We start from the raw sequence: 26,844 nt of genomic DNA on the forward strand, positions 1-26,844 counted from the left end.
GCACAAATTTTTCTCCTAATTTTTCAATTAGCCAAAAGTCCCAGAAGAATAAGCAGTATGCAGTTTTATTGTAGGACCACCCTGGAGCCCAATTGGTTAGAACGGAGCCTGGTTAAACTCTACCAATTGTGTTAGCTGGGGTCTTATTTAACTACTCTGAGCTTCCAATTCCTCACCTATAAAATGAAGAGAATAATATGAATAATAAGAACAATCTCACATGGTGGTTGTGAGGATTAAATGAGACATTTTATTTTGAAGTACCTGACATTCCACATCACAGACACTTATATGTTTCTTTCCTTTCCATTTTCCCCTTCATATGCATATATACCAGCAACATCAATTTCCTTTATATGTAAAGCCAATGCTGTTAACTTTATTAGGCTAGATTTTCCATTAAGCATTTATCCTTATTCATTAGCTAGGAGGACTGATGCACAAAGATATTAAATTATTTACTCAAGTTTAATGAATGAAATTTAAAACCTTTCTCCCCTGCTTAACATGAACGTGCCCTTTTCAGTATGCAGAGCTTTGTTGCGTTTATTCAGAAGCTATTGCTAAGTGCTTAGTTTGGAACACAGGATTAATGAGCCCAGAGACAGGGCGCTGGTCACCATGGCAACCAAACTAGCTTTGCCCTATTCCTAGCCAAAAGAAGTGATGCGGGATGCTTAACTCCGGCCTGCAGTATATAGCTGGGTATTCTTTTTTATATCTCTGACTCCCCATTGATGCTTCCAATTTTTCCCTAATTCTCTTGAAAAAAAGAAAAAATAAAAAGAATATCACTGCTTCTTTGGGGCTCTGTTTTTTCATCGATACCACCTACCTTCCTTCCTGAATACATTTACCTCCCCATCAGTTTCTGAAGACTTCGGCACCTGACTCACATGATCCCTCTCCACACAAATTCTGGGTGGCTTTAACAATCACTCAGATGTCCACTTACTGCCCTGTCTCTCAGGTTCTCGATCTCATTCTCTCCTGTGACTTTCTCCTCCTTTCTGATCTGGTGGCTCCCACCTATAGACATACCTGGACTGAGTCATTACCCTGAAACTGATCAGTCTCCAGAAATCACGAATTCCCAAATCCAATTCTCTGACCAAAACTGCCTATCTTTGTACCTTGGTTTCATTAGAACACCTCTCTGTGATCTCTTTGTCCATTAGACGGTCCTTATACTCCTTCCCTCCCCTTCCTATCCAGCTGAGTTCCATTCTCCATCATTTCAATCACTCTTGCCAAAACTTTAAACTACCTCCAACCCTTCATAGCGCCTGCCTAGTGCTATGAATGAACTTAATCCTGAGTGAACCCAATTATCTACTGTCTCAACACCTGCACCCAAGCAGCTGCGAGCTATGTGGCAAAAATCACTACAGATGCAGTGCCACCTGTATGAGACCGGTACCACCATAAAGTCAAACATAAAAACTCCACTGGGTCCTTGAGACTGCTCAGCAGGCCAGTGTTTCTCTACTCAATTTATTTCCCCACTCTCCACCATAATAACTTAAAACCTTTTTAACTTCCTCAATCTTTTAACCCTTTTCCCTCTCTTTTCACTCTCAGATCTCCTCACCTCTACTTTACATAGAAAATACCTTTCAGAGGGAAACTTCCTTAAAGTCTGACTACCCAGTGTCAACTCCCATCCTCTCTCATTTTTTGCCTCCAGCTACAATAGAACAGGTGTTCTTCTCTCTAGAGTCAATCCCTCTGCCTCGTTCTAGATCTCATTTCCCAAACTTCTCAGAATCCTCATACCATAAACTATCTCTCCTCTACACTCTGTCCTCAATATCTGCCTCACTAGTGAATTCTGTCATCAGTTTCTTAAATGCTCAGGTTTCTGTTATCAAGAAGAAAACATTTCTCAGCACCTTTACCTCTTCATCTGTCTTCTTGCCTCCTCTTCACAAACTCTTTAAAAGTCTTGTTCACACTCAGACTATCTCTTTTTCATTATCAGTCCCCTCTGTTCTGATTTCTGCATCTTCACTCAATTGATTGCTATAGTCTCCTTCCACGTCACTGAATCCAATGGAAAATTTTTAACTCTCAATGTACTAGATTTCTCAGTACTATTTGACACTTCTGACTTCTCCCTCCATCCCAGCTTGCTCTCTTCATATGGGAAAAGAATAACCCAGAGTTATTTTGACAGTAACAGTCATGGAATTGCCCTGGTTCAAGCACACTTGTCCTCCCTAGTTCTAGTACTTGTTCTTTATTGAACATTCAATAAACATTCAACAATCAACAACCAATATGTATTGCGCATGGGCTCTGCTGAGCAAAACTCTGTTCTTATGAAACAGAGTTTAGTGAGGGGTGTGGCACTAATAAAAGGATTAAGCAAATAAAATATAGGTGCCACAAAGGAAAATTACAATGTGCTATGAGAATACAGAATAACATAGGGACCTAACTTAGTTTAAGGGAATTCAGGAAGAATGATCTTTGGAACTGATATCTGAACTAAAGCCTTAAGTAGGAGTAGAAGTTAGCTCAGCCAGGCAGAGCATTCTAGAATGCATGTATACCACACTTGCATTCCAAGTCCTCTTCCCCACCTGGGAGCCTAGAATACTGGCAACCAGGCCTTGGCCCTCCAGAAAGAAGACAGGTAGAGATTTCTTTGGAGAATCTGACCAGCCTAAGAAAAAATATCTAAAGATACTATGTCACCAAGTCCTCAAATTACAGGTCCCATTAGATCCCCTAGAGTGAAGTCAACAGTCAACTAACCCCACTCATACACGTAGATTCCAAATCAGTGTTTAGTCACTCAATTTTAAATATCAGCAGACAGCCGAAGATTATAAAACATCTAAGGAAAGCCTTTAAGATGGTAGAGACAACAAGAAACTAAGAAAAATAATCGGGAGTAAATCTCCTAGAAAGTAGAACATTAAGATAAAGCAATGTAAAACAGGAGAGACAATATAAGACAATTAGAAGAACAGTCCAGATGGTACAATATCCAAATAATAGCAACTCAAGGAAGAGAGCATACAGGAAACAAAAGAAAAGAATTCGGGTAAGAAATAATTATGGAAGATTTCTCAAAACTGAGAGACATGCACGTTTTGGGGTTGAAAGAACACAGTACAACAGGTGAAAATCAACCCATCAAGGCACATCATCATGGAATTTCAGAATGTCAAAAAACAAAAAGAAAATCCTAAACCTCTCAGAGAGGAAGATAAGTCACAAAGAGACCATGAGGAAATAAAATGGCCATGGAGAAATGCCTTCATCATTCTAAAGGAAAATGATTATCAATCTAGAATTCTGTGCCAAGTCAGGGTAAAATAAATGCATGAGCAGTTTCTTGCACCCTTTCTCAGAAATCAACTAACGGAGGCCCAAACAGGCAACAAACCAAGACCTAGAAAGACCCAGGATCCAGGAACAGGAAATCTAACATAGGGAGAGGCAAAGGGACTCTCCAGGATGATGAGACAATGGAGATTTCAGGATGACAGTGGTTGGAATAGATCTGAAGTCTCCAGAAGGGACTTTTTTCAAGAAAATAAAACTGATTAGATACCTGTTGAAATATTTTCAGAAAAGATTAAAACTATTGGCAAAAGTTTTGGGGTTAAGAGAGTGGTGATTCATTAAAAAAATAAGCAAATGAATAAAATAAGACAATTAGCTCCAGGGAACACAAAATGTTGTACAAAGAAGGAATGGTTATCCTAGTTTAGTACAAGCCTCACAGTTATAATGTCATTATATTGTGAGGATGGAGGATAGGAGAGATACTTGTATGGGGAGGGCAGGGAGGAAAAGGAGCCAGATCCTCATCTTCCATTATGATAAATCAATAGATTATCAGAAAACTGTTTATGTTGCTACTTATTCTTTTCAATTTTATGCATAAATAAATAGTATTTATTTAGCAATATGGAGATAAATATCAAACTAATCAGCTAAAAGAAATGAAAGTGGTTGCCTTGGAGGAGCAAGTAATCAAGAAACACAGTTTTTGTAATAAACCTTGAACGTGGTATCCTCTTAATGTCTTTTAATCAAGTTTTATATTTCTTCCACCCTTTGCTGAATACATTTTCTAAGTACCTTAAATTTCTTGTGTAAATACATCTTTTCTATTACAATTTCTCACTGCTTCTTTCTGGTATATAAAAATACAATTGATTTTTGTATATTGATCTCAAATGCAGTACCTCTTCTGAATTCAGTTATGAATTCTAACCATTTGACCTTAAATTTTCTTGGTTTTTTTTTTTCAATCTAGACAAACATATAGTGTGAAATAATGGCTGTTTTGCTTCCTGCTTTCTAATCTTCTTACATCTTATTTATTTTTCTTTTCTCTTTGTGTCAGCTAGGACCTCCAGGACAAAGGTGTGAGATGTGAGAGCAGCAAACTTATTCCACTCCTGATTCTCAAGGGCAGGCTTCTAAAATTCACTACTAAATAGACCATCAACTTTACAAAGCCCTGCTTAAGGCAATGCCTTCCCAAGTGTGCTATGATTTTACATGGGACATTCTTTACTGGGCTGGAGCACCTGCTGCTTGCCTGGACGTGAGAAATGACCTGCAAACAAATTTCAAGTTCATTCATTCAGAGCAGAGGAATTGAAGATAATGCTTCTAGAAAAAATAGCAACCAAAAGACAAGGATTTTTAAAGTCATTCTCTGCCATTTGAGAAAAGAAGGTCTCTGGGTTGACAGAGGTCAAGAATTTGATTGCCCATTATTTACTGTTACTATTACCTTCTATGTACAGCAAGGGATTTTGGCATATTTTTTATAGTGACAAAATAATTTTTATAGTGATATAGAAGTTCCTTTAAAATTAAATAAGTAATGTCAATTTAAAGAAAATATTAAATTCTTATTGTACAGGTGTATGTCCCATACAGCATATGGGACAAAAATCCCCAAGGTTATTTGCAAGTGACTAGGAGGGTCAGATTTGTGCTATTACAATATATAACCTAAGAGATGGAAAGACAGAAGGTGATGGACTGGTGAGAGAGGTGTCTGTCAAGCAGGCATATCTATTTCTTGGCTAAAGTGAAGTCCAATGACATCTTGCCTTACTGTGTTCACATCATTGAATAGGGAATTTCCTAACGTGCAGGTAACTCGTGCCACTGTCACACCAAGTAGCAGGGGACAGTCTTTTAAAAGGCACGGTCTCCTTTACATTGCCCTCATGCTACATTCTGCTAGGAAACATTTGAATTTTTATGGCTTTCCTGCAGTAACAAATTTTCCTCCAACTGTCAGGACTTGCTTCATGCAGAGAAAAGCAAGCAGCTTTCATTTTCCTCTTACGAAAGGGAATAGGTAGAAATAATATGCTGCTTTTCAGCCAGCTAAACCTGACCTGACTCTCTTTATTTGTAGGGAAATGCAGGATTCACAGAAAGGACATTTTCACTGAGGTAAATAAGCCTTCTCAACTGATGAACACTATTATACTAACACCAAAGGAAACAAAGGCCAGAAGATGGGGGGCATTAAGTAGAAAGGCAAACAAAAAAATAGCAGACAAAATCCAGCCTGAGGACAAAGCAGGCTCTGCAACATTGAAAAAATAGGGGGAAATCCTTTAAGAGAAAATTGCATGCAATTTTTTGGCCTCAATTAGCCTTTTCCACAAAGAGCACTTTTCCACAAAAAGCCCATTAAATAGCAAATGAAATTACATCGGTTTTCAGTTGCCATGGCATTGGTTTTCCTCTAATGGACTTCTCTGGTCCTGAGTTTAATGTTTAGCCTGACTTATTTTCCTTGTCTGTGTGCTGTCTCAATTCCCTCTGTCCAGCTACAAAGTGATGTATGTGACTTCTCAAAGTGCCTATCACATAATCCTGGAGAGAGAAAATTCATCCCTCAACTATCTCCCTAGAGACTGAGAGAGTAAAATTGACCAACAGCAGCATTTAATTAACTGTGAACATAACAGTTTCCATTTACTAGATGGCAGTAGTTCCCTTCCACGCGCTCAAGGCTCCTGGAGCCATTCCCAGATCAGTCAGAGACCATTTATTGAGTACTTCCTATGTGCCAAGCACTGTCCAAGAAACTGAAGACATAAAAATGCAAAAGAAAGGCTGCAAGATGCTGACAGTCTTCTAGAATTTCCAGACTAGAAGATTACCTCCAAGCGCTTCTCTTCTCCTTTCCTCCATTCATAAAATGGGTGAAATTTTACCCAATTACCTGATTTACAGTTTTATTTTGTTTTGAAAAATTTTCCAGGTACCACACTTAAAAAAAATTTATTCTAAGAGTAAGGATCTGACATAACAAATTTGCTTTTTTCTGATATGCATAATCATATATAATTTTTAGAAAAATAAGTTTATGCAGTTCATACACTCCTATGAACTTATTTTTAAATCTTTCTATGTCAATAAACATTCTTTTACAATATCATTTTTAACGTCTGTATGGTATGGAGGTAACAGCTTAAAATTTTCTATTATATATAAAAATATTTTTAAGTATTTCAGTAATATAAATGACTCTCTGAGTGCAAAAAGAAATCAAGCAACTTTTTTGAGACTCTAAGTACATTAAAAATTAAAAATGCCAATATATATCTTTTAAAATTGTGGTACATTTTAAATGTATTTCTTAACCAATCAAAGCTTTTATTGCAAAAATATAAAACAAAACACACTATAACTCCACTATTTTGAAGATTCTCATAGAATTAGGAGAAGTCTCAATTTCTAGTGTACTACAGATCACATGACCAAGCAAAATTCTGTTACATGATAAATGTCTTTCTTTCTCATCAGTTATCTCTGACTCAGTGTATAACCTTGTTTAGAGATATATCCAAAGTCTGAATTTGAGGCCCTACATCAATGAGAACCCTGAGTCAAAAGGTGCTGAATTAGGCCCTAATCCTAGAGGCAGAATTTCTGAGTTTAAAAAGGTTTTAAGCTTTTGATATTCCCCTCAATCGTATGCATTTTCACTCCATTAAGCCTGTGTGAGAGCACTGCCCCACGTGTTTGTCAACATATGTATTATCATCTTTGATATCTTCGTTAATGTAATAAACACAACAAAACATCTAATTCTTATTTTTAATTGACATTTTACTGATTACAATACAAGTGATCATTATGTTACCTTTATTTGTCGTTTATATGCTTGCCTGTTTTTTTTCTGAAATACCTATTCCTGTTCTTGGTCCCTTTGTGCTTTTTTTTTTTCTCTTAGTTGTTACCCTCTTAACTTTAATTTTTAAAGTTTCTTTACATAGTAAGGATATGAGCCCTTTGTCATATAGTCCCAAATATTTTTCCCAATTTTATGACTGCTTTTTAATTTTATAATCTGTTTGCCACACAGATGTTGAAACAAACATTTTTGCGTTCTCTAATTTATCTTTCTTGTTATGGTTTCAGCCTTTGATGACGTGGTGCTAAAGGGTGAGTTATCTTTAACAGACTTCCTTCTACTCTTCCTCTTGGGTTATCAGTCCAATTCCTTGTGTCAGCCTACAGGGGGCGTTGCTCAGTCTCCTCCTACCTCTTTACTCCTCCCTCTCTAGGTAGGCCTCCCTCTGTCGGCAGGGATAAAGCACGTGGGGAATAACTGTCCTCTGGGAAAGTTGTATGGTAACACCTCTGAGGAAAGACGAGGTCGGGAGCTCACTGTTACTCCGTGGTTGATGAAAAGGTGGTGATATAAAAGATCAATAACTAAACAAATATATAATTTCTTAACTTTCCAAAAATTTTGAAGATAAACAGCTTAAAAGTTTAAATTAATTAGTTAAAATGTAGATTAAAAAAACTAAATCTAAAAATAAATGTATAAGTAAATGTGAAAGGTGGTGATGGCCCCATGTGGGAAGGTAAAGTGGATAAGCTCCAATCGATGCCTGTCCTTCTCCAAGCATCTCTGCACTGGGCCCTTCCTCCCAGGGCAGGCAAGGAGAATAAGCTGGGTTGATTTTTTTTTCCCTTTAGTTCTCACAGGTTGAGAAGACCATAGCATCTTCAAGCATGTCCTCCCATTCTTTCCCCATGACCTTTCCATATCTTCTCCTCTCTCATCCAATTTCCAGTCTTTCTGCTCTCATTTTGGCTGATGACTTTGTACCAGATAGGGACTCCCTCATCTTACCACAACCAAATCTACAAGTGCTCTGGCATTAAAACCATCTTTTACTTTGGCTCACCTGCTGAAAAGGAGGATGTGTCTCAGGGTCTCTGGATTTCATCCCATCTCAACTTCTCTAAGATTTGGACCTTTCAGTTATCCTGTTTCATGCATCTTCAACTGTTTGCTTTCTATAAATCATTTCCTTCAGCGTACAAACATTTCCTTTTTTTTTTTTTTTTTTTTTTTTTTTGGTTGCATTGGGTCTTCGTTGCTGTGCAGGGGCCTTCTCTAGTTGCGGCAGGTGGGGGCTACTCTTCGTCGCGGTGCACAGGCTTCTCATTGCGGTGGTTTCTCTTGTTGCAGAGCACAGGCTCTAGGTGCACGGGCTTCAGTAGTTGTGGCACACGGGCTCAGTAGTTGTGGCGCACGGGCTTAGTTGCTTCGCGGCACGTGGGATCTTCCAGGACCAGGGCTCGAACCCATGTTCCCTGCATTGGCAGGCGGATTCTTAACCACTGCGCCACCAGGGAAGTCCCCAAACATTTCCTTTTATCTTCAACTGTAGATAATAGTCTCCTGTGACAAACGCCCCCGCCCCAAACCCCCTTCAGCAATCATGCTACTCTTATGCTCACATTTGCAGCCAAATTTCTTTTACCAGTTGTCAGCATATGCCATCTCTAGTTTCTAACCTCCCATTCACATCTTCTGATCTGGCTTCTGCACCTACCATTTCACCAAAACTATTTTTGTCAGTGATAACTCTGTCACTTAATCTAATGAACATCTGATTAAACCTCTCAGTAGCTATCAATACAGCTGACCACTCCCCCATTCTTGAACCTGCCTTTTTCTTAGTTTCTCTGATGCCAAAAATGCTCTTGGATTTTCTCCAACTTCATTTATCAATCCACTTCACTCTTTCTTTTTTTTTTAGTGTGGAATATTTTAAACATTCTTAGAAATAAAGAATTATAGAGGAAAGTGGTTATCACAAGGAAGAGAAATCAAAACCATAGAATAATTTCACTCTCTTTTATTGCCTCCTCTCCATCCTGCTAACCTCGAAACATAAGAATTTGTCAGAGCTTGGTCCTAAGTTCTCTTTTATCTCTCTACACTGTTTATCCAGGTGAGTTCATTGATTTCCTTGGCTTCAAATACAATCTATAGGCCAATGGCTCCTAAACTTACTGCTTTAGTTCAGAGCTCTTTTCTGAAATATATACTTTTATATCAAGTGCATCCTTGACTTATTCACTTTGATGTCTCAAAGAGGTCTGAAACCTCTCATGATTAAAACTAACCTAGAAGGACTCACTCTATGTGCTTTTGAGACTTGATATAAAGCAACCAAGTCAGTGGAGGATTCGCAAAAAATAGATATATAGATCAATGGACGCATACATATTTGGCCAATTGACTTTTTTTTCAGATTTTTTTTACGTGGACCATTTTAAAAGTATTTATTGAATTTGTTACAATACTGCTTCTGTTTTATGTTTTGGTTATTTGGCTGTGAGGCATGTGGGATCTTAGCTCCCCAACCAGGGATTGAACCTGCACCCTTGGAAGGTGAAGTCTCAACCACTGGACCACCAGGGAAGTCCCAGCCAATTGACTTTTGAGAAAAATATCAAAACAATTCAATGGTGAAAGAATAATCTTTTCAACAAATGATGTTGAAACAATTGGCCATCCATACACAAAAAAGATGGACTTCAACCCATACCTCACACCATATGCAAAAAATAACTCAAAATGAATCCAAGACATAAAAGTAAAACCTGAAATTATAAAACTTCTAGAAGAAAAATGTAGGAGAAAACCTTTGTTACTTGGGTTAATCAAACATTTCTTAGCTAGAACACAGAAAGCACAAACCATAAGAGGTAAAAATTTATAAACTGAATTTATCAAAATTAAATACTCCTGCTCTTTTAAAAACACCATTAGAAAAATGAAAATCCGAAGAATGAATTAAAATATTTGCAAAACACATATTTGACAAAGGGCTAGTATCCAACATATATTAAGAACTCTCACAGATCAATAACAAGAAAACAAACAACCATTTTAAAAAAAAAAAAGTGGGCTTCCCTGGTGGCACAGTGGTTGAGAGTCCACCTGCCGATTCAGGGGACACGGGTTCGTGCCCCGGTCCGGGAAGATCCCACATACCGCAGAGCGGCTGGGCCCGTGAGCCATGGCTGCTGAGCTTGCGCATCCAGAGCCTGTGCTCCGCAACAGGAGAGGCCACAACAGTGAGAGGCCTGTGTATTGCAAAAAAAAAAAAAAAAAAAAAGCAGCAAAAGAAATGAACAGATATTTCACCAAAGTGAACACACAGCTGGCAGACAAATACATGAAAACAGACTCAATGTCTTTGGTCATTAGAGGAATTCAAATTAAAAGCATAATGAGATGCTATTAATGCTTATTATAATGGCTAAGACAATTTTAAAAAATCTGACATTACGAAGTTCTGACAAGGATGGAGGATAACAGGAACTCTTACACACTGCTGGAGGAAATGCAAAAGGGTACAAGCACTTTGGAAAACAGTTTGGCAGTTTCTTATAAACTTACCATACAACCCATCTTCCCACTCCTAGGTGTTTACCCAAGTGAAATGAAACATGTCCATACAAGAACGTGTATGCAAATGTTTATAGCAGCTTTTTTCTAAATTGTTAAAAACTAGAAGCAATCCAAATGCCCCTCTACTAGGGAGTGAATAAACTGTGTTACATCTATACACGGAATACTATTCAGCAATAAAAAGGTCTGATTTACTGGTGAGTGCAGTCACATTGATGAATCTCAAATGCATTATGCTACAGTGGAGAAACCAGCCTCAAAAGGTTACATATTGTATAATTTAATTAATATGACATTCTGAAAAGAGGAAACTAAAGGGACAGAAAACAGATCAACAGTTGCCAGGGGTCGGGGGAGAGTGAGGGAATTAACTACCAAGGGCATCAGGGGATTTTTTGAGATAATTGTGGTGAATGGTTTCACGACTATCTATTACTCAAAAACAGTGAATTTACGGTATATAAATTATACCTCTGTAAACCCAACTTAAAAAAAATGGTATAACGATCTTCCCCACATACATGCTTCTTCCCCAAGTTTTCCCATCTTAAAAAATGGCATCACTATCCAGCCATTTTCTAAAGCCAGAAACCTGGCAATGATTCTTGAAACTTCCTTTTCTGTCACCCAGCCCCACCCCCACCTATATCAAATCCATCTCCAAGTCCCACCAATTCAGCTTCTAAAACATATTGCAAACCCATTTTCTAATTTTCCTATCCAAGCTTTCCCCTCAGTGCAAATCATCATCCCCCCCACCTACACTATTGCAAGTTTCCCTGCTGGTCTCCCTGCTTCCATTCTTGGCCTTCTCCAACCCAGCTTATGAATGACCCCATATTGATGATCTTAAGTGAAAATTAAACCGTGTCATTGCCTTGCTTTAAACTTTTCAGTGGCGCCATTTCTAAACCCCACACTCGGCACCCATCAGGCCATATACGATCTGACACATCCAATGTCATCTGGCAGCACTACCCTCTACCCTCTTATCCCTCCCACCCACCCCCCCATGATACTCTGGCCATACTGGCCTTCTTCCATGTGTTGGATATTCCAAGTTTTTTGCTCCCCTAGCAACTTTGCACATGCTATTCCCTATCCCTAGACTTTTCTTCTTTGCTCTTGTTTTTAATGGCCAGCTGCTTCACATTATAAAGTTTCAGCTTAAATATTGTATCTTTAGAGAAGTTTTATACATTTTATAATAGTTTACTCCTGACATTCTCTTTCATAGCGCCTTATTTTGCTCCTTTCCCAATTTACAGTTATGTATTTATAATTTATTTCATCAATATTCATCTCCCCTACTAGAATATAAGCTCCTAGAAGTCAGAAACTATTTTCTCTTTTTACTTTCTTAGCACATTACCTGACATCATAGAAGCTAATAAATATTTGTTAAACAAATGTGTTAATTAACGAGACTCCTACAATTAAAACAGTAATAAGAATTCAATGTGATCATCACTGAATGACTGGGGCCGACATAACTATCTCTCTACATATTTTTAGGGCCTCCTGAATTAGGCTTAATGAATAGAGATATGTACTACATTGCCGGAGGTAAGTAAGGGTCACCAATTTTCAAAACCATGACTGGGCAAGTAGATGACAATGTCAGCCACCCAGAAAGACTTACCTCTCCAAACCAATTGCTTGGCACAGAGGATGGAGCTTGGAGTTGTACAGAAGTGTAAAGCTGTGTGTCCACTTAAGGAGTAGCAATTGAGCTTTGCTCCACGGTCACAGAGAATCTTAACACAATCCAAGTTGGCCATTTCACAAGCCACATGAAGAGGGGTTTTCCCATTAGGTCTACAGTTGATTGTAGCATTGTGGTCCAGTAGCACCAGAAGACATTCCACGTGACCAAACAAGACAGAGAGATGCAGGCCTGTGGCCCAGGAAGACTTTAATTTGTAACTAGGCAACCAATAACCTGAAAAAAGAAAGGGAGAGAAAGTTTAACTTCTTGGCCTAGGATTTCTCCCTGTGAGAATTAGTGAGGATTTTTACAAAGTATTTTACTTTCGTCACATTTATAAAATTGGGGGATGATTTGGAAGTTGTAAACTAGTGGCTGATGAATCCGCAAATGTTTAGCTTAGTAGTGTATTTGGATTACTTAACTGGGACAGGGGCTTTCTACTACTCCCTATTATCTTGGTCCTTCATTTACTTTACCTTCCTGGCTGTCCAAGGCATTTGTGTTTGAGACCTTCATTTATGTGACTGCATTTTATTTTACGTGATGATTTACATGACATTTTTATTAAAGATTTTTTTTTAACTCCCAATCATTGTCTTGAATGATTCCAAAGCTGTTACTTACAAGCTTATAATTTTCATTCCATCACAGCTCTTTTTCCCTCTAGTTGTTGCTATTGTCAAACTAAGGTATGAATGTATTTGATGTCTTTAGAAAATTTGTCACACCAAGATTTTATTTGCTTGTCTATCAGTTTATACAACATCTCTTTCCGAAGAAGAATTAAGAAGAATTTATAGCAGCTTGCAAATTTTACACAAGATTTTTATTTTAATGATCTAGAAAATAAGGGCAAAGGAAAAAATAAGGAAGGCAAAATAAGGAAGGAAAATAAAAAGAGGTCCAGGGTCAGATAGGTACCCAAAATATAAACTGGGTTGTATAGATGCTAGAACCACACTGTAAATTTGCCTTTGAACTTTCCCACAGGAAAACATGATGTGTTGCACAATTAACTATGCCCACAAGCTATACACAAATTAATTGGTCAGGAGAAGCATAGTTGTTCCTAGAACTGAGATCTTAAATAAAATTTTCCCATTAGCTGTTGGAAATCTCTCTCTCTCTCTCTCTCTCTCTCTCTCTCCTCCCACCCTCCCTCCCTCTCACCCTCTCTCTTTCTCTTTCCTTTTTCCCTCTTACCTCTGACTTCTAAACACTGAACTAGTCCCTTTTCCCCAAGTGTCCAATGATTGCCATTTTGACAAGCTATAAAAAAGATAACTTTATAAATCTTTCTTTCAATGTCAATACCCAGAGCCACGGCATTAAGCTCACTATGAGTGGAGAATGGAAAATAGGTACAGAAAGATGAAATATTTAATGGCAAGATGAAGATGTAGATATAGCTCAACAGCTTAGAAGAGACTCTAGGGTGGAAACAACAATATAAATTTTAACATGGATAAATCAGAAGTTTGTTTTTACAATAGGTTGTAAAAATTCCACTATGCGAGTACAAAGTAAGCAGATTATGAGTTTCTTTATTTTTCTTAGATTTTTTTGGAAAGATCGTCTTTATTTATTTATTTACTATTTTGGCTGCACCGCGTGGGATATGGGATCTTCGTTCCCCAACCAGGGATTGAACACACGTCCCCTGCATTGGAAGTGCGGAGTCTTAACCACTGAACCACCGGGGAAGTCCCAGCAGATTATGATTTAATGGTAATTTATTTGAGGAAAAACCTAAGTATTTGAGTTGACAATAATCTAGAAATGAGCCAACAGTAAGATGAAGCCACCCAAATGCTGATACAATCTTTAGCTACATTAATAGGGTACAGCACCCATAACAAGAGAAGTACAAGTTGTATTCTTCACTGATTAGATGAGGTAAGAAAAATCTAAAATATTGTGAATACTTCTGGGCAACAAAAATGAGCATCTGGAGGGCACTCAGAGGATGATGACCACGTTAAAGGTGGGCCTGGTGATTAGGTATTAAAAGTCTCTCATTTAAGTGAAAAGAACTACCTATGCACCACTCCTGGGTATTTATCCTACAAGTACATTCACTCATGTGTGAAATGCCATATAAGGGCCACTGTATTACACAACTCCCAGGAACACTACTTGCATTGAACTCTTTATGAAGAGTATGAAGTTCCTGGGAGTTATAAATCCTGGTAACCTGGCCCAGGACAACAACATGCACTACACTACAGCATTGTTCTTAATGGTTAGTGATTGGAAACAACCTCAATCTTCATCAACAGGAGACTGTTTAAATAAAGTATGTACATCCGCACAGTGGAACACTATACAGCCATTACAAAGAAGGGGGCGGTTCTGTGTATACTGGTATGGAAAAAAATCTCAAGATATATTATTGAATGAGAGAAGCAGGGAGCCGAAGAGTGTGCATAAAGGCTAACAGGTAAGAAAATATTTATAAACACCTAACACAAGAAACTGGTTGCACTGGTGGGGACTGGGGGACAAGAACATAGATTTACTTATCCTTCAATGGTCCCCTTGAGCTTTTAAATTTAGTACCTTGTGCGTGTATTACTATTTATAAAAATAAATAAAATTAAAATAAACTGTTGTGCTCCTGGCCAGGAGGAAAAATAGTTTAGTTTAAAAAGGCCATTTAGGGCTACCCTGGTGGTGCAGTGGTTGAGAATGTGTCTGCCAGTGCAGGGGACACGGGTTCAAGCCCTTGTCCAGGAAGATGCCACATGCTGTGGAGCAACTAAGCCCGTGAGCCACAACTACTGAACCTGCACTCTAGAGCCCATAAGCCGCAACTACTGAAGCCCACGCGTCTAGAGCCCGTGCTCCGCAACAAGAGAAACCACCGCAATGAGAAACCCATGCACTGCCAACGAAAAGTAGCCCCTGCTCGCCACAATTAGAGAAAGCCCATGCACAGCAATGAAGACCAAATGCAGCGAAAAATAAATAAATTTATATTTTTTTAAAAAGAGGTTATTTATAGGGCTATGCACAATGCTGATTAATCCTGAGGGAATGAATGCTCCCAACCAGAATTTTGTTTTTCTATGGCCCACCCTCCAATCTAGACAGACAGAAAGACAGACAGACAGACAGACAGACAGACACACACACACTTTAGTCTCTTTTCATCTCACTCAGAATTCTAGGGCCATTTTGCTTTCTCGTCCTCCCAACTCTCCCCTTATCCAAAGTTGTTCTTTAAAAAGAAATCCAAAGTTAATTTACACTAAGGTCTAATAGACTGAGGATTGTTTAAAGTGTGACCCTCTTAGGATTATCTGAATTTATGTAGGAATCTGTATTCATACAATAGAATTAAGTTTTAAGATACTAATTCCAGATTTCAGACACTGAAAGGTATTTGGTGATATGGATTTTCCCTGGTAGAGACAAATAGTTTCACAGACAGTCTGGACTGGGTAGGATCAACCCTGTGCCTGTGTGCGTGTGTGTGTGTGTGTGTAAATAGATATGCACACACAATACATTTGTATATATCCATATATACATTTCCATTTAGCTGTGCACATTGAATCTGTGTTCCAAGCATAGTTTTTAAGCTATATGGTATGCAATCTGCTTTTGATAAGGAAGGAATCACTTCACACCAATACTTAGTCATCTTAATACTCAAGTTTCCTCTACAAGCAATTTGCAAAGACAGCCTCTTCTAACTCTCTTGCAAAGAAGCTGGTTCCAGATCTGAAAACTGGAGTGTGTTTTGCTTGCCAATTAACGGCAAACATTAGGCAGCTCTATGCAGCAACTGATTGGAAACTCAAGTCTGCTTCTGTAGTGGTAAGAAAAATGATCTCAGAAAGGAAGCAGCAGAGAGCTGATTAAGAAAACACCATTTTGATGTAAAATCAAAGAAACACAGAATGTTAGCACTGGAGGGAAGATTATCCAGTCCAAGCCTTTCATTTTCCAGATGAGAAAACTGCCACTTTTTCAGCCTGCTAGAGCCATAAGTCGTCTGCCTCAGTCCAAGCTAATGGACTCAGAATATCTGCAATGCAGGGTTTCCATCTGTCTTTGTCTTTGTGGAAGTAGAATAGGTTTAGCGCCAAGCCTGCTTCACAGATCATAAGGAAAGAAAGAAGATCCCGAATTCATCTATATGTCACATCTCTGATATGGAGATACATTTGTTGATTTTTTTTTTCTTCCTCCTAAATTCCCAGTAGCACTTAGAGAATCTATCCTGCCTGTTTATTACATGAATCGGTCATCCTTGACCTCTCAATCAGTTTCATCTCTGTGTCCTATAATCATAATCATTAACCAGTAAATTGGGCTCAGAGATGGCCAGGTGTTGGAATTCAGCTAACCTCATAAATGAAATTGTGCCTACAACTCACCTCTCCTAGAAAGGAATGTGGGTGGTAGGAACGTAGATGGGTGGGTGGCAGCAAGACCCCTTAGCTGGTGCCCCTAGGGAGCTGAGTGGAGAGATAGGAAGAGAATAGATAGTCGGATACAGATCAGGGTCTGTCGCAATGTATCTTGAAGCTACATTGCAGAACTTTGGTGGGGGGTAGTGGGGAGGAGTTTCTGGATAATTCAAGCCCTTGCAAAGCAGGAAAGCCCACTGAAGAGACAGAAGCAGTCCACAGCAAACAGGCCACACACATACAGTCACCACCTTTTTTTTTTTTTTTTTTGCTGTACGCGGGTCTCTCACTATTGTGGCCTCTCCTGTTGCGGAGCACAGGCTCCGGACACGCAGGCTCAGCGGCCATGGCTCACGGACCCAGCCGCTCCGCGGCATGTGGGATCTTCCCGGACCAGGGCACAAACCTGAGTCCCCTGCATCGGCAGGCAGACTCTCAACAATTGCGCCACCAGGAAAGCCCCAGTCACAACCTTTAAATGACGATACGGTCACAGGTCACTGTGTACCAAGTATGGAAACAAGCAGGAGTGTCCTTTCCACCACACCTACCCTCACTGAGGACCAAACCTGAGGTAATGCCATTGCCAAAAAACCACAGTGATGCAGCACCCATTAACACATTTGTGTCGACGCTGGTATGTCAAGAGATCAAAATTTGTCCTGCAAAATGTAACCCCCAATGGTCACAGCATGACAGAAATACAGTTAACTAATCAGGCAGATTCATTTTGTACACTCTCCCTTCTTTCCACAGCAATATTGTCCCAGGGCTTCAGAACTCAAAATGTGATTTATTCTTCGCATTTGTCTTTCAAAGGGCCCCCCTCTGCTCACTTCTGCAGAGACCAGGATGCCCTTTGACTGTGTGCTCAGATTGCACAAAGGACTGTGAGGAGGGAGTAAAACCCAGGAACAAAGCCCTTGATGGGGCCAGAGGTGAGGAAGGCACTGCTTCCCCTAATGTAAACTACTTGGTTCTCACCCTGGGTCTGCAGTCTGTGGGCAGTGATGCCTTCTGCTTGAGCTCTGCTTGAGCAATGAGCTTAACTGAGAAGAAAATACAGATTCTTTCTCCTAGGAAAACATCCCAGAGAGAACTCTCAAATATAGGCCACACCCATGTGGATTTATAGCATCTACCATTACTTTTTACCTTCCCCAGACCATGACACTTAATCTGTTTATATAATTTCCCCTTCGAAACATTGAAGATTATCAGCATGCAGGAGATCTAGAGGGAGGTCTTGACAAAGCCTCCACTTTACAAATGAGGATAAATATCTTGTAGAGATTAAGTAGCAGGAAGTGCCCATGTTTGTATACCTAGTCTCCCCCAAATCTGAAAGCTACATGCAGTCCACCTCCAAACCAGTATCAATTCTCGGCAAAGTTCTAAAGGAATTTAGGAGTTATGCCCCTACAAAAATACACAGACCAATCCTTTGTGTGCGTGTGTGTGTGTGTGTGTGTGTGTGTGTGTGTGTGTGTGTGTGTGTGTTTAATTTAAATCTGAATCCAGAGATATGCCTGAGTCACTGAGTAGAAAACCCCCGGCTCAGGAAATACAGTCAGGAGCGAAGTGTTTGGGCCACCTTTTGGAAGAAGGGTTGATTCTGCTCCAGTGTTTGGGGGGATATACACATCTCTGGTAAATCTTCAGCTAAGCTCGGCTCTGCCACAGTTATCAGCTGTAATGTTATCTGAGTCCAAAGAACCCCCCACACAAGAAGCCTCTGTTATTACAGCCAAAGGTTACACACACTGCTCGTGGCTGGATAAGCAGACATTTGCTCTGCTGTGTCCACGTATTTACACAGTCCTGAAGGATTACAGGCTGGAGCACAATTCTTACCTATTTTTTAATAGCTAATATTTTCAGGATAAATCTCAGAGTTTCCCCAGGAGAGAAAAAAAAAATAAGCTTGAAATGTAAAATTTAAAAGAAAAAAATCTGAACATCTAGGAAAGGAAAAGAACCCTGGGATGGCAATAGGAAAGTAGGAGAGTGAATTTCTGGCAAAGAGGAAAATCAGGTGATAAGAAGATGACTCATTAAGAGAGTGAAAATAAGAGCTTTCAAGATATTTGGAAGGCAGTTGCTACTTAGTAAAGTAGATAGAGTACCTGCCAGAAAGTTTTCCAGTGAAATCATTCGTTGGTTATTTTAATTAAAAATATGACTATCAACCAAAGAACCTGCGGCTTTGGGCCATAAACGAAGTACTTAAAGTGCATTACGCTGATTAATAAAAGGACTCTGATTAACCTTGCTGACTAGGGAATTCCATACCAAAGAGATAAGTATGATATTCTGCCTGTAACATTAATAAGCCAAGGCTCATGCATCTGAAGGAGAATCAAATGTGTGGTTGAAAAACCTTTGGAAACAGCTTTATGGATATTCACGTTTCCTGTATGGAGATGGCCTAGTGAGAACCAATATGAATAGCTTTGCGTTTTCTTAGAGACCCACTTTCACTATAAATACTGTGCGCTTGGCTCATAACAAACTTTATATCATTGACATCCCTTGACTATTCAACTGCTAATTGCATTTGGCAGTTAAAAGTTGTTCGTGTATTTAACTCTTCTTCACTTCATTCCCATTTTAAAGTGGTCAGCTGGTAGATGTAATTTTGCTTACTTGTTTTTACTTTTCAGACCCATGTATCTGCCATTCTCTAGGAGATAATGCAAATGCCAACCAGAATGCTTCTTTTTTTTAAAGAATGGCTTTTCTTAAAAATTTTATTTTATTATTATTTGGCTGCGTCGGGTCTTAGTTGCAGCGCGTGGGCTTCTCTCTAGTTGTGGCTCGAGGGCTCTATAGTGCACTGGTTTCGTTCCCCACGGCATGTGGGATCTTAGTTCCCCCACCAGGGACCATACCTGCGTCCCCTGCATTGGAAGGTGGATTCTTAACCACTGGACCACCAGGGAAGTCCCAACCAGAACGTTTTTAATGTTTGCTTTACAAAGTGTGCGAGAAATATTTTTAATTGATAAAACATAATTTTATCTGAAGATTTGATTATGAAGTTTAAAATAACTTGAAAAAATAGAATGAGATGTTTCAAACTTTAAGAATCATTATTAGGTGCTGGGGCTAGGCAGGGCTCACCATCTGAACCTGGATGCTGGCTTCTAAATCTGTTCTCTGTCTCACAGGTGAGAGAAGTTACTCAATGAGACGGGGAAGCAGAAGTGAATTTCCAGACACTTTGTTCTACCTTCCTCACAAAGTCCATATTTTATAATTGCTTAGGAGTTCAACTTTTGATTATTAGTATACCATTTAGGTTGTGGATTGGGGGGTGCAATGTTTAGATTCCAAGCTGATTTCTTCACCAACAGACTTCTGAGTTGCCTTTACAAAAAGTATAAACTTGCATTCATACTGGCTTAAACATACCATAATTAGGCGAGAAAATGTGGTCACTTTTAAAAATCCTATGTCCTAAAAGAAACAAAAATTATTTGGGATTAAATGTACCACTGTTGATCTTCCACAGGACAATCAAATGATGAATACAGATTACATTACTAATTACACAAGCAAATTTAAAGGTAGCATAGTATGTTCTAGATTTTACACATTGTCTTGCTTAGTAGGCCCCAAATTACTAAAACCTGAAGATTCCCACACTTTAAAAGTAAATAGGTAGGGCTTCCCTGGTGGCGCAGTGGTTGAGAATCTGCCTGCCAATGCAGGGGACATGGGTTCGAGCCCTGGTCTGGGAAGACCCCACATGCTGCTGGAGCAACTGGGCCCGTGAGCCACAATTACTGAGACTGCAAGTGCGATGAAGAGTGGCCCCCGCTTGCCACAACTAGAGTAAAGCCCTTGCACAGAAACGAAGACCCAACACAGCCATAAATTAAAAAAAAAAAGTAAATAGGTAATGTTCTATTTCTTCTTCTGGATGCTGGTTGCATATGTTTGTTTATTTTGTGAAAATTAACCAAGCTTCACACTTATGAATTGTGCACTATTCTGTTGTAGAGATTTTGAAAAGTGCTTAAAAAAATCAAAAATGAATGCATAGCAATTCAACAGCATTCAACATCCAAAAAGTCTGCTGTGATTTAATAAAGTCTCACAAAGTTTAATCTAGTCACATACCCTTCAAGGCCACAAAGCCTCTCATTCCTTAGAATTATTCAGAAAGGAACTAATTCTAACTAACAAATGACCAGTGTAGCCTGCTCAGCTCTACACTAGTCCCTGGGAATTCCTCTGTGACTTAGAAACTGATATAACCACTTAGGTCTACTTTGCTTGGCTAGCAACTAAGATTCTATGCATCACTTCCATTCCTGACTAAAATAAAAAGTTTGATAATTAGGCTGGAAGCCATGTGAAAATATCTGAAGAAACTGAAGAAAATGAGGCTTCAATCTGGGATTAAGATTGAAGAGACAGATTATTATACCCATATTCATATTAAACAGAGAGTGTGTATTTCTTTCTATATGCACACGTGTACGTGCGCGCGCACACACACACACACACACACACACACACACACACACGATTTCCTGCATAAACCCTGAAGATATGGCCACAAAACCTAACATTTCTTGCATTCATCCACCTGGCATGCATAAGAATGTTACTGTTCTCTTTTTTTTCCCCCCAAATCCAGAGAGTGTAATTTGCTTTCTCCCTAATTGAAAGTCCCATCCCACAGTCCTATGAAAACACCCATTTGCATGAATGAAAATTTAGCTCTATGAAGACCATAGGGAGTCGGCTCATACTGACAGAAAGATTTTAAAATGCATTTTTTTCTCGTTCAGGGATGATAACACCATTGGAAGCAAGAGAAACAGCATCCTTCTTCTCCAGAAACTGCCACTAAAACTTCCTTTCTCACCACCTCTGAACCTTCGCATGATCTACGCAATTTGGCATGCTCAGATGAGAAAAGGCAGTCTTCACAGCTCAGGGTCAAATAAATTACCTGCTGACTTGGACATAAGTATTTTAAGCTAGGCACGAATATAAGTTTTAAAAAATACCTTAAAAATGTATTAAGCATTCAGGCAGTCTTTCACTGAACAAATCCATAAGATGAAAGTAATCTGATCATATAGTATACATTCTTTCTTCTTAACAGAATCTCCATCAACCACTTTTTAAAAAACAGACCTCTTCTTTATTTTCCAATCAAGATAGCAATGCCAATTTATAATAAAACCCTCAAGTAAAAATCATAGACACAGTAACTGGCCTCAACTATTCCATCCTTCCTTCAGAACTGATAGTAAATTAATGTAGAAATATATACCATTAAGTATTCATTTCTGAAAATTGATGGTGCTGATGATTTATATACAAATGGAAAGTATTTTAAACATAAAAATAGATCTCTCTTTCTCAATGCTGTACACAAGACCTTATCACCTATTTTGTTTAAACAGAAGTGATGTTGAACATGGTGTTTGTTTGCAGTCCGCTTACCAGATGGCCTCACTACTCAAATTTCCCATTAACTAGCTGATTTGGGAAATCAGAATCTGCTCACTTCTAATTTATTTCTGACTTATTAAGCATGGGTTCCAGAAAATCCCGTGATAAAAAAAAAATTCAGTTCTAATTTTTGCTATCCTTAGTTCTTCATAAGGCAGATACTCCATGTTAGGTAGATCTACAATTTTGATCTATCACTGTAGTCATGGAAAAAAGTTAACTTTTTGGCCTTTCTGGTTTCAGCTTTTCTGCCTGAACTGAAAACTCATTAAAATGACAAGGATCATAAAGGTGTATCACGGTACAGCCTTACCCATTTATTAACCCTTCAAATAGGGGCAAAAATCCTCTTCTTCCTCCAGGTGGATGTAGAGATGATATATCTTTAAGTAGCCCTGTTAACAGAGGGCTGGCAGCCTGTTCCCAAGCCAGTCATACTGTCTGGATTAGATCTCAGCAATCTGTTTAGCCATAATCTAGAGACGGTTTCTTTATTCTATGTACTTATAAGAAGAAATAAAGTTAGAAATAGAGGAAAATTGCATTACTAAATATGATTATCCAGGATTTCAAATTCTAGGCACAGGGATACAGAAAGAAAAGAGAAGGAAAGTAAAGAGAAGAAAAAATATATTTATATATATACCAGCTCATGATTTTGTCTAGTTTAAAAAGAAAGAAATGATTACATTAGAAATATTTTTTAAGTATATATTTAAAGAAATAGTAAGAGCTACCGGTTTAGATTGGGTGACTAATGCTGTGCATTAAAAAAACAAATCCATTTTCTATCGATTTTACAATTACACCTATAATTTTTACCTTGTTTATAAGATGCCAAAACCATATTCTCATCTTCAACTTCAAAAACTGTGTCCACATCTATTTGCCTTTGGATTAAAATGGCCTTCAATTTTCCGAAGTCATTTGACTTTACAGCCTCAAGGAAATTTCTCTTAACTAACTTGGCAGCTGCAGATTTAGTGATAGGGGCAGCCGTGCTGTCCATCCTTCCTCTCCCTCTGGAAGCTGTATTGTGATTTATCAGGAGAGCGGCACCAAGCTAACAGGCACATGCTAGAGAGCCCACAAACTGTCAGCTAATTTTATCCCAAAGTTATGCTGATCCGTTCTATTTATATAGGGACCATTTTAAACTTCAAAATATCCTTCTTGGCTGTCACTGCACTCTCAGGTCTTTTAAACTGGTTCTATACTAACTAATTCATTGAATAACATAGTGTATCAATATGAAGGAAAACCCTCACAATACATTTCAGAGAATGAAATGTCACTATTATTTCTTATACAATCAAAGTAATAATGTAAGATTTAAAAGCTCTTAACTTTTCTTTTTTTCCCCCTCAGTAAAAACATCTGGTGCTCAACTGGAGATCCAATGTCTTGCTCTGATTAACCAATAGCCACAAATGAAAATTTGTTACAGTTGCTGATACATGTGCTTCTGAAAACCTATAAAATTCTGTAATAAGAGCCTGCAAAATCAAGCATGGTCATACACATTTGAAAACAAACAGAAGGTTATCAAGTGACTCAGACTTGAAGAAATTCAACATCATGAAAGAAAGCAGGGTAGGGTGATGGTGGTAGGGGATTATTTTAGGTAAAAAGAGACTAAAGAGACAAAACAGCTAAATGCAATGACTGAGTAAACTTTATTTAATCTTGTATTTTAAAAAATCAGTTAGAAAAGACTATATTGGTACAGTTGTGGAAATATGAATATGGACTAGATATTACTTGATAATATAGAGTTATTGTTAATTTTTTAAGATGTGGTAAAAGTATTGTGGTTATATAGAATAATATTCTTATTCTTAAGGGGTAAACTGTCATGATGCCTAAAGCTTCTTTTCAAATAATTCAGAAATACAAAAATAAATGTGTATATATATGTATACATATATACGTGTATAGATATGTGAGTGTGTGTGTGTATGTAAATAGAGACAGAGAGAGAAAGCAAATGTGGCAAAAAATTAAAAGTTGGCAAATCTAATGAGGGATTTACGGATGACCATGATATTATTTTTTCAGTTTTTCTGTAAGTTTGAAATTTTCCAAGAGAGAAAAATACTCAATTTTTAAATGTACAAATCATTACAAATTAGAAAAATTGTGATAGTAAATGTTAATTTGAACATAAAGAAATTACACTTTATGTATTTTCTGTGGGAGTCAAAACTGGTGCAAACTTTCTGCAGAATAATTAGCAACATGAATTTTAAAAAACTAAAAATGATAATAGTATTCAATTCTTAGAATTTACATAAGCATATAGACATTGATGCAAATTGTAACATAGTATTTTAACTTATTTCATTGATGTGTAACACAAATACAAGAAAGTAGAAAGTGACAAGTCATAAGTATACGGCTTGTCCAATTTTTACAAAGTGAACACACCCCTGTAACCAACCCCCAGGTCGAACCACAGAGTCGTTCAGGTACACTTGAAACTCCCTTTATGTCACTTTTCAATCCAAATACTCACCTGACCCCCAATGACAACGACTATCTTGACTTCTAATATGGTAGATTAACTTTTTTTAATGTTTAAGATTTTCGTTAATATTCTTAATTTTAAATCTTCAAGAAGATAACATTTCAAGCTTAACATAGTGTAAAGTACTTGTCCTGAAATAATGGATGGATAAATGAATAAAAATGTATATATAGATGATTATATTGTTAACAATAGTAAAAAACATGGAAGCAATCTAAGTGACTGACAGTAAAAAATTTGATAAACAAATTATGTCATATCCATGTAATGAAACACCCTTCAGTCATTATGACTAGGTAGATATATACTGATTTTAAAATATCTATGAGATAAGTAATTTATAAAATAGTATATGTAGTATAAATATTCTTTAAAAATATCTATACTTATATAATGTACAAATATATGTATATATTTACATAATTTGTCTCTATCTATATAATGTATAAATATGTGTACTAAATGCACACGTAGGAAGAAAACTCTGTACGCATGCATCAATTCCCAAATATCATCAGCTTTTATCTCCTAATGCTAAGATTACATCTGATTTCTTCTTTATCTCTTTCTTATTTTCTGAAGTCATCTACAATGAGCACAAATTACATTTGTGATAAAAATGTATTTCTGCACTGAACGTATTAATAACGATAACTTGGTAACGCAGCATAAGCACAGAATTGTAGATTCCATAAAGTAAGGAACTAAATCGTTCTCCTGCCCTCAGTGCTCAGTATGAACGAATAAATGAATAATGAATGAATAAAGAATTAAATAAAGAATAAAGAATTATTGATTATTTACAACGTCCTTAGCACTATGCTTGGTTTATGTCCACATGTGTGACTCAAGTATAGCAATTGTTGATTGATATGTTTTGGCCCTTTTTGACAAACTTAAGAGAAAGAAAAGCATCCCCAGTAGAGGAAACAGAGACATAGAGTTTTACTTTATTGGAGGATAATTAGTCCTGGAAAAGATAATGAAAATTCACACTACCTAAAATTAAGACTGAATTTCACAGTTGGGGGGTGGGGGTGGGGTTCTCTTAATTCATCTTGAAAAAGAAAAGCAAAAATTATAGGGAACAAATTTTCATCTAATATTTAACTTGTAGGCTGACAGTTACTTGTATAATTCATAGAACCACAAAATACAATGTTTACTATTTTTGGAGAAAGATATTTAATTCTTCTGATTCAATTTCATAATGACATGAAGCAATATACTTTACCTTTTGAATGGTTTTTGTCAAACTAATATATAAAAAGAATCATATTTACAAACGTACTCAAGAGCTTCAACAGATTTGCCTAGGGCCTTTCTTCATCCTTTGATATTCCAATGACATACAAACTCAATGGCTGGAGTTCCCTCTAAAACACCAATCAAATCCTCATGCTCTCAAACTTTTCTTATGCAATTATTAACAGAAATAACACTGACAAATTGCCATTAGTAAATGGTTTTGTATGTGATTTGGGCAGTTCTCCAACGTTTTCATCAACCTCATGAAATCTTAGCTGATTTACAAAATTTGCAATTTCACTTTGTGATGGACATCAGAAAACCCAAGTGAGATATAGACCCAACAGTCAAGGGTATGTTCTCATATTTGAGTTTGCCACCTTGTGACCCGACGGACTAAGATAATGGGTGATCAGTTAATAGGCTCCATAATTCTTAACAGTAATAAAATTTTTAATCTAACCTTACCATTCCAAATTTTACATTTTCTGCTTTCAAGGATAAACAATAAGTTGAGAGGGAGGGAGGCAAATACCAATGAATATTGAAAAGGAAATATCAGATAATACATAATTAAATCTCACATTGTGGTTCACAAAGCAATTCATTCCATTATTGGAAAGTTAAAGTCAGAGCTTCTTTGTTATATTGAGTCAATATCTGCCTATTCATAATTTCTTCCCATTAAGTCTAATTATGAACATGCAATTATACATTTACAATTATACTCTTTCTAACA

The 26,844-nt window shown here is 37.7% G+C and overlaps 1 protein-coding gene across 1 annotated transcript in view; it reads right to left on the reverse strand.

The window, feature by feature from the left end:
• ASB4 (ankyrin repeat and SOCS box containing 4) overlaps positions 1-23,343 on the reverse strand; it is a 63,472-nt gene extending 40,129 nt beyond the window's left edge. The window contains exons 1-2 of the mRNA XM_065884196.1: positions 23,153-23,343; positions 12,369-12,668 (exon numbers count right to left, since the gene is read on the reverse strand). Of these exons, the coding sequence (XP_065740268.1) occupies positions 12,369-12,668; positions 23,153-23,339 (487 nt within the window). The 5' untranslated portion in view covers positions 23,340-23,343. The remainder of the gene's footprint in view (positions 1-12,368; positions 12,669-23,152) is intronic.
• Positions 23,344-26,844: the final 3,501 nt, after the last annotated feature.

Source organism: Phocoena phocoena, chromosome 9 (assembly GCF_963924675.1).
Source record: "Phocoena phocoena chromosome 9, mPhoPho1.1, whole genome shotgun sequence".
In the NCBI taxonomy this organism is placed as follows: domain Eukaryota; kingdom Metazoa; phylum Chordata; class Mammalia; order Artiodactyla; family Phocoenidae; genus Phocoena; species Phocoena phocoena.